This window comes from Drosophila montana, unplaced genomic scaffold (genome assembly GCF_035044405.1).
Source record: "Drosophila montana isolate Dmon_TW-CO22-7 unplaced genomic scaffold, ASM3504440v1 contig_3733_1, whole genome shotgun sequence".
Taxonomy (NCBI): domain Eukaryota; kingdom Metazoa; phylum Arthropoda; class Insecta; order Diptera; family Drosophilidae; genus Drosophila; species Drosophila montana.
In genome coordinates, this window is record NW_026998620.1 from 3,981,550 (window position 1) to 3,990,693 (window position 9,144).

The window sequence follows — 9,144 nt, forward strand, 5'->3', positions numbered from 1 at the left end:
TCAATTCGACTGAATAATATACTCTTACTAAGAAGTGGAATTAATACCAAGAAACCTTAATTTCACCTGTTCTTCAGGTAAATTATTTTAAATTTGTTTAGTTTGTTGCTTCGAGGTGAACTTTATATATAAGAACAATATCTATTATATTTGGACTTAAACACAAATTCGGCTTAAACGTAAATATCTAAAAGTTTTTAATACTCTACGGGGTCGGAGACGTTTGCTTTGCGTGACATAACTAATATGCTCTCCAGAAGGGTATGAACCATGCCCGCAAATCAATCAGATAATTCCGAACATCACATTTAGAATTTATAGAAAGAAACTTTACAAAAAGCTGTGAAAGCCGTAAATTGTAAATGCATATTTAAAGCACAAATTGTTAAAGTACCCAATGTGTATTTATGTGAATACAAACTGTTGCTACACAGTTAAATAAGTAGCTTGTATTTTCTGTCGTAATTCCGTTGCTCTCTCTTCTTAACGTCTTCCTCTGCTGCCTTGGCTTAACCCTTTCAGCCCTCAAATGACCCAACAGCCGGCCAAGTGGGTGCATGAACCATTCATGAAGTTGCATCTGTTGGGGTTAACTGCTGGGCGAAGGCGAAATGTTGTAAAACGCAGCTTAAAGCTCTTCCGAGCATGATTGTATCTGTGTGCTAACGAGTTTATAACTGCTGTTATGGACATGCTCCCCACTCCCGCAGAATATAAGTACTATTAGTATGTGTGGAGCCAGGCGCTTAATAGTCATCTAAATAAGTATACGACCCGATGCGTATGTAATTCACGTAATGCTCTATTGAGTGCGCGTGTTGGACACGCTCCCGATTCTAATGCTTATCAATAATACTTAGCTGCGAGAACAGGTGTACGAATTTCAGTGGATTTGGCCGACAATTTATGACCTACCTTATGGTTGGAGTCGTATTAGAATGCTAAGCTCCAGCAGGACGCTGAGGCATGAGGCATATAAAAATCTATGCACTGTACGTGCTGGCAGCCAAAAGCGGAACCTTGAACTCCGGCTAATGGAATTCACATCACCTGCCTCATGAGTAGAACATATATATATATATATATATATATATATTTTATATATATTTAAAATATATATAATAGCTTTTGCGACTTTTGTTTGCATATTAATTGCTTTCTGGCACTTACCGCACACTCAAATGGTTTTCTTCTTGCAATTGATTTTTACTGTTTTTCAATTAAAATCACTTTTTGATTGTTTTGCGGTTAGTCAGCAGGCATTTGGCGGTAACTGCTACTCGAGATTGGGTTTTCCAATCGTTAACAGGACGTCAGCACAAAAGAATCCTATTAATTGCTGCCTTTTTGTTGCCCGCTTTCTACATAGAAAACATTAAAATTTATGGAAATCTATGAAAAGTCTGTGGTAAACATTTTTGTCAATCAACTCAGATGTTCTTTGTTCAACTTTTACAGTTTGTCGTTAATAGTTGGGTTTTATAGTGTTGTAAAATGGTTTTTAATTGCAGCCCGAAGTCGATAAAGTTTATAGCTCCCTGACGTTAAACGAGCTTGTAATGAACTAAACTCTTATTGAAAATTCGGACAAGTGGCGTCAAGTCAGCTAATTGTTGATCCCAAAATCAAACAACTTTTGCCTGGTAATCAATAATATGATGCATATTTAATCGAGTCGTCTCGAGCGCATTTTACTCATTTAAAGTATTTTGATATTATAATATCACTAATATTTAAATAATATCACGCATATTTTAATAATATCACTAATATTTAAATAATATCACTAATATTTTTATAATATCACTAATATTTTAATAATATCAATAATTAATTAATAGTATCACTAATATTTTAATAATATCACTAATATTTTAATAATAACCTTAATATTTTTATAATATCTCTAATATTTTAATAATACCAATAATTAATAAATAATATTACTAATATTTTAATAATATCACTAATATTTTTATAATATCACTAATATTTTAATAATATCACTAATATTTTAATAATACCAATAATTAATAAATAATTTCACTAATATTTTTATAATATCACTAATATTTTAATAATATCACTAATGTTTTCAAAATATCACTAATAGTTTACTATCACTAATATTTTTATAATATCACTAATATTTTAATAATATCAATAATTAATTGATAATATCACTAATATTTTTTTTTTAATATCCCTAATATTTTAGTAATATAGACCCAGAATAGCTTCCTTTAATTTTCTTAGCTATAAATTCTGTTAATTTGATCTTAGGGAATTTTCAGCTCTTACCCCTTACCGAAATGAGCTTGTTTTGAGGAGATGCTAGTTTGCACCCCACTTCGGCCCCTTTTATGTTTTATAAATTTTAATAAAAATCAAAGGAGCCTTTAGACTGCTTGTAATGCGTGATTTACTTCTCGAACTTTCAACAATAACTATCGATAGATTAGTGGTGAGCAATTTACAATGGTATTTTATGGTGGTTTAAAAATAATAGTATGTGACTTCAATATCGTGATTTGAGAAGTAAAGATATATTGTAATTCAGATATAATATTATTCAGAGGGCGTTCTGCTGCGAACATGCTCCCCCCGTTGGAAGATACAAGCTTTCAACCGATGTGGTCTCGATTGGCAGAACGGCGATTTTGGCAATGGCTCTCTTGACCAGACCATTTTGTGTACGAATGACTGCTACTCTCACAATGCCGTCGTCACCCGTGATGACGCTGCCGACTCGACCAAGCGGCCACCTGAGTGGTGGTGCATTGTCCTCCTTGAGCAGCACGATGCTGCCGGCCTGAAGATTTTGCTTGGACGATCGCCATTTCCCGCGCTCTTGGAGCAACGACAAATACGATGTACTCCATTTCTTCCAAAATGATTGCTGCATGTGACATATTCGCTGCCAACGGCTGAGGCGACCTATGCTTAGGTGAGTTATGTCTGGCTCGTCGATAGTGGCATTGGCTTTGCCCCAGATGAAGTGCCCAGGCGTGAGTATCTCCAAGTCATTCGGGTTTTCTGTAATAGAGCAAAGCGGTCTTGAGTTAAGCATTGCGGATATTTGACAGATGAGAGTTCGGAATTCGTGGAATGAGAGAAGAGAATTTCCAACGACGCGGTAAAAATGATATTTTGCTGACTTGACAGCGGCCTCCCACAATCCTCCAAAATGTGGCGAACGGGGCGGAATGAATTTCCAGTTGATTCCCAGAGCTAGGCAGTTGCGAACAATCTCATTGCGCTGGGGATCGCTTATAAACAGGTCGCGCAGTTCCTTCAGCTCATTTCGAGCACCCACGAAATTTGTGGCGTTGTCTGTCCATATTGTATGCGGTTTCCCTCGAAGGCTGATGAATCTCTTCAAGGCAGCGATAAACGATGACGTGGACAGGTCCTCTACCAACTCTAAATGCGTTGCTTTCGTTGCAAAGCATATAAAAATTGAGATGTAGCATTTCGTTGGTGAGCGATTCCTGACCTCTGATTTGACGTAGAAAGGACCGCAAAAGTCGATGCCAGTTACGTGAAACGTCGGACTTGGCTGCACACGCTCAGCTGGTAGCGGGGCCATGACTTGCTCCAGAAGTTTAGGTCGCATTCGAAAGCAGCGCACGCACCTGTTGATGATATTTGAGACAGCCTTGAGACCTCCGATGGGCCAGTATCGCTGGCGGAGTGTTGCTAGAAGGAATTGCGGACCAGCATGAAGAAATTCCAAATGATAATATGTGATCATAGCTGCGGTGACTGGGTGGCGTTTAGGCAACAATAACGGATGCTTTGCTTCATATTCCAAGTTTGAGTTCTGAAGGCGCCCGCCGATGCGCAAGAGTCCCTCAGCGTCCAACAGTGGGCACAATGAACGAAGTTTGCTTCTTGTTGGAAGCGGCCTTTTTAAGCTGAGTGCTTTGTACTCTTCGGCGAAGTGCGTAAGTTGAATGTTTTTTATAAGTAAATGCGTTCCGCACTTGATATCATCTGGAGTGAGTGGACCTTTTGAACTCGTCGAATCAGATCTTTTTAGCGCAATAAATCGATACACGTATGCGAAAGTGCGCTGTAACTTGGCAAATGTGTTGTTGAATTTACAAGATGCCGATAGGTCCGTCTTCGTTGATACTACCAGCACTTTCTGGCGTCGTTCTGGAAGCTCAAAGGGGTAGGCGACGTTTTGAGGCCAAGTCGAGCTAGCGGCCTGTATAAATGGGGGTCCATTATGCCATAGCTGTGAGTCTAAAAGTTCCAAAGGTGTGCATCCACGTGATAAAATGTCCGCAGGGTTCAGCTGAGAGGGTACATGATGCCAGGTCATGCCCTTGGTTCGCTCCTGTATTTGTGATACCCTGTTGGATACAAAGACGTTAAACTTTGAAGGTGATTCACGAATCCATGCAAGCGCTACTGTTGAGTCGGTCCAGCAATGATATCTGCATTCGAACTGAATGCACTTGGCAATGTTCCCTATGAGCTCTGATAATAAAAGTGCAGCTGCCAGCTCAAGCTTTGGGATTGTCAGCGTCTTTAATGGGGCGACCCTTGATTTAGAGCATAGCAAATGTGATGAAAATACCCCTTGCATTTCGGATCTGACAAATACGCAAGCACCATAAGCGGCTGTGCTGGCGTCGCAAAATCCATGCAGCTCATACGTAGCTAGCGGCATCAATACAAAACGGGAGAATTTCAAGCTGCTGACAAATGAGAGTTGCGATATGAGTTTGATCCATTCGAAGTGTAGCGACTGCGACAGGCATTCGTCCCAATTGACCCTTTCCTTCCACAGTGCTTGGAGAAATACCTTTAACCTGGTAACGATGGGAGCGATCAATCCGAGCGGATCGTAAAATCTCGCTATCATTGATAATATGCTCCGCTTTGTGACTGGTCCTTCGGGTACGATCTCCGCAAAGTTGAAAAGCAGGCTATCCGAGCTAGGGCTCCAAGCTAAACCAAGCGTCTTTGCAATGTTGGTGCCATCCTTGAACTCCATTAGCTTCTCACAATTGGATTCGCTTTCTCCTTTTAATGCATCAGGCTCGTTTGAGCACCACTTTCTGATTGGAAAGTGACCTTTAGCCAGTAGCAGTTTTACTTGCTGTCGGATCTGAATGGCTTCTTCTATAGAGTCCCCTCCAGAAATTAAATCGTCTACGTAGAAGTCGCGACAAACTATCTTTGCAGCTAGTGGAAAGGTAGGCTCTTCGTCGTGGGCCAGCTGCTGCATCGCTCGAATTGCTAGAAATGCAGCGGGTTTAGTTCCATAAGTTACTGTATCCAGGGTGTACGTCCTTATGCTTTCATTTTGGTGATCACGCCATAAGATGCATTGCAGAAATTGATCTGGATGCGTTATTCGGACACAGCGGTACATCTTACAGATGTCACCGCACATGGCAACCTTTAAAAAACGAAACTGAATTAGAATGTTGAATAATTTGGGTTGAATTGTTGGGCCTGTATGCAAAAGATCATTCAGAGATGCGCCTGATGTGGATTTGGCTGATCCATCAAAAACGACGCGCAATTTGGTGGTTGAGCTATCTGGCTTTTCTACGCAGTGGTGGTGTAAATAGAATTGTGGGACAAGCTGCTGCTTGGAAGCCAAAGACATGTGGCCCAAGTCGATGTATTCGCGCATGAATGCAGAGTAGCTCTCCTTCAGCTGGTGATTTTTGTCCAATTTGTTTTCGAGCGACTTGAAACGTCGTAGAGCACGTTGATATGAGTCTCCTAGCGTGTCGAAGCTGAGCTTTGCTGGAAGCCTAACTGAATACTGCCCTGACTTTAGTCGCGTGTAGCCTTGGAGAAATAACTGCTCACATAGTGCGTCTTCATCAGAGAGCGCAGGGGTTGTACCGCAGCAATTGTCGACTTCCCAGAATCGTTTTACAATATCCGACAGTGGATCCTCCCATGGATTAGGTTCCTTGTAAAGGGCTGAAAGGGATGTGTGTTTGTTGTGTACGCGAGAGAGTCCGCCAGACGCAATCCATCCGAGCTTGGTCTTTTGGAGCGTTGGTAGGTTATCCGCCATTCGAATTTGGCCGATGCAAATGAGATCGAAAAATAGTCCGGCACCAAGTAATAAATCTATTCTTTGAGATTTGAAAAACGTTGGATCCGCGAGCGAGATGTTTTTGGGGATATTCCACCCAGAGATGTCTAACCCAAAGTGGGGCTGATAATCCGTTATAGTGCGAGTAACGACTGCTGAAAATGATGTGCTGAAGCTCCTATCACGTGACTGCGCTGATATGTCAGTGGACATGTTAGAAGATAGGGTTGATTCGCCTATACCAGATATTGATACGGCAGCATGATGAGTTTTGAGTTGGAGTTGCTTTACTAGACGAGCAGTGATAAAGTTGAGTTGAGATCCAGAATCCAGTAATGCACGACAGGGTATGAATACACCTGAGTGGCTCTTGGCATATAAGATGGCGGTTGGAAGCACCACATAGTCTACAGGCTGGGCATTCGTGGCTTCAGGTGCGAATTCAAGAGCAGTGCTGACGAGAGTTGAAGATGGTGGATTACTTGAAGACGATGCGTGAGGCTGGATCGTGGCTGCAGCCTGCAAGCTTGGTGTACACAGGGCAGATGATTGAGTTGTGATGGGGCTCATGTGCAGCAACGAATGATGTTTTTGTTGACAATGCCTGCAGTGACCTGAGCGACATTGCTGCAAGCCATGGCCTTTGCGCAAGCAGTTTAGGCAAAGATGCAATCGCTTGGCCTCCTTGTGGCGCAAACTTGGGGACAGATTCAAAAACAACGGGCATTTAACAAGAAAATGCTCTTTTGAGTCGCAAAAATTACAATTTTGCTGGTAATTGTTAGATGAGGATGCAATGAATGTGTTACGATTCAATTTTTGTACATTTCTGGTAACCTGGTGGCTAGGCGTAGGTGCCGTAGCGCCTTTCAAGTTTTCCATCATGCGGCATCTCTTCTCTAAGAACGCCGACATATCCGTCCACCTGGGTAGCTTATCCGTTGCAAGCGCTTCCTGCCACTTTTCCTGGCTGTGGTGATCGAGCTTGTGCGATATTGTGTGTATGAGTAATCCGTCAGCCAGCTCCTCAGTTGTTGACATGGTGCTAAGCGCCCGAAGATGAGAGTTAATTTTGTCACTCAACTCACGCAACGCCTCTGCTGATCCCTTTTCAACGCCTGGCAGGCCGACTATAGCCCGCACGTGGCCCTGAAAATGTAGCAACTTATTATCAAAACGCTTTATGAGTAACTCCAACGCCTTGTCGTAATTCACGTCGACAGGCTCTAACGATTTGATTGTGTTGAGAGCAGCACCATCCAAGCACGCACGTAAATGTTGTAATTTCTCAATCTTACTCAGGTCCTCATTGCTGCCAATGACAGTCTTGTACATGGCGTAAAAATCCGGCCAATCCTCGTAGGAGCCGCTGAACCTGGGCAGCTGCAATTCCGGTAGGCGAGACTTACGGTTGAACAAGTGAGCAAATGTGTGCGTACTTTCAGCAAAGCGTGGGATAGTTGTTGAATTGGCGTCAGTCATACGTCCCTTAGTGACTACGTCCATTTGACGAGCGAGAGTGGATTTGATCATCCAGTAAACCTTCTCGAAGTCTGAGCGTGCGTCCGTTGAAAGCTCGAGCAAATCTAATTTTTCTAGCCTTGACTGGCTGATATCAAACTCGGCCTTCAAGCTCTCCGCAGATTCTATACGCACCATCAGATCGGCCTCGTCAAAGCTGATCATCTCACCAGCGCTGAAGAATTCGTTCATTGCTAATAGTTGGCGTTGAACAGAAGCGCATTTGGCTTTGCAAAAGTCTTTTTCACTTGTCGAATTTTCCATTCTGTTGTTGGCGAGGTTATGTTCGGTTGGTACGTTTTGTTGAGTGCTCACTGTACTCCGGCCTGTCACCAAAGTCCACTTATGGAGAAGAGCTTTGCCCTTGACCACTGCGAATGTCACAGAGTGAGCAATGCGAGAATGCGATTACCGTTTTATGTGTGCAGCGGCTTGTGTATGTGTATGTATCGAGATCAATTGTAGCGGCACTTGCATTCACATTCATATGTATGTATGTAAGTGTGTAGGTATCTGCTCGACGGCTTCTTTTCTAAGCAAAGGGTTGTGCTTGGCACTGATATGCACCAAACAGCTTGGTTATAATAGCCGATCTGCTAAATAACGCGATAAGATCGTTAGAGAGAAGCGCGCACTCGAGCCGGTGTGCGAAATATGTATGTACATACATATGTACATATGTCTGTACTTGAGTTTAGTGCCTATGCTGCAGCAGCAAAAGAGCGATGAACAACGAAAGTGAGATTTGCGGCAAGACGAGAAGCAAGAAATAAAAATCACGTCGGGGTCACCAATGTTTTGAGGAGATGCTAGTTTGCACCCCACTTCGGCCCCTTTTATGTTTTATAAATTTTAATAAAAATCAAAGGAGCCTTTAGACTGCTTGTAATGCGTGATTTACTTCTCGAACTTTCAACAATAACTATCGATAGATTAGTGGTGAGCAATTTACAATGGTATTTTATGGTGGTTTAAAAATAATAGTATGTGACTTCAATATCGTGATTTGAGAAGTAAAGATATATTGTAATTCAGATATAATATTATTCAGAGGGCGTTCTGCTGCGAACAGACTTGATGATTAAAATGATTTTCAACTGCGCTCCATAGCTGGACAAAATATTTCCATTATATCAGAGCCATCGAATCAGCCGCATTTTTGGTCCCCTTCAGGCACTCACGTTGTTGTCTGTCCGTGTTGCTTATGCCTTGTGGCAATGTCAAAAATAATAACGCGAGATAAACAAACGCAATTGACATGCAAATACAATTTTGGTATAGGCCAAGCACCAGACGGCGCTCAGAGCAAATCCTGCAAGGAATTCCGGCGCCGAGGCGCATCAGTTGTACAGAATGTGAATGTGAATGTGAATGTGGCTCCCATCCCTTGCAACATTTGCCCGCACAATGCCAAATCAAATATTTTGCTATGCTTTTGTTTTTGGGTTGGCTGCCGCTTGGCTTTGGTTTCGAAACAAATATAAAATATTTGCTCATTCGTCTGCTGGATTTGTTTTAAGTATCCTGCACTCTAAATTCCACAAAAGGGT

At 42.0% G+C, this 9,144-nt stretch overlaps 1 protein-coding gene across 3 annotated transcripts; it reads right to left on the reverse strand.

The window, feature by feature from the left end:
• Positions 1–2,815: 2,815 nt before the first annotated feature.
• LOC135436477 (uncharacterized) lies at positions 2,816–8,489 on the reverse strand. Of its 3 annotated transcripts, none has more exons than XM_064694083.1 (2): positions 6,911–8,489; positions 2,816–3,036 (listed from the first exon to the last, which is right to left on the reverse strand). In XM_064694083.1, the coding sequence occupies exons 1-2, from the start codon at positions 7,856–7,858 to the stop codon at positions 2,953–2,955; spliced, it is 1,032 nt and encodes a 343-aa protein (XP_064550153.1). In that variant the 5' UTR covers positions 7,859–8,489; the 3' UTR covers positions 2,816–2,952. The 3 variants fall into 3 exon arrangements, with proteins under 3 accessions (XP_064550153.1, XP_064550152.1, XP_064550151.1); XM_064694082.1 differs by having other exon boundaries at positions 6,899–8,489; XM_064694081.1 differs by lacking the exon at positions 6,911–8,489 and adding an exon at positions 3,497–6,892.
• Positions 8,490–9,144: the final 655 nt, after the last annotated feature.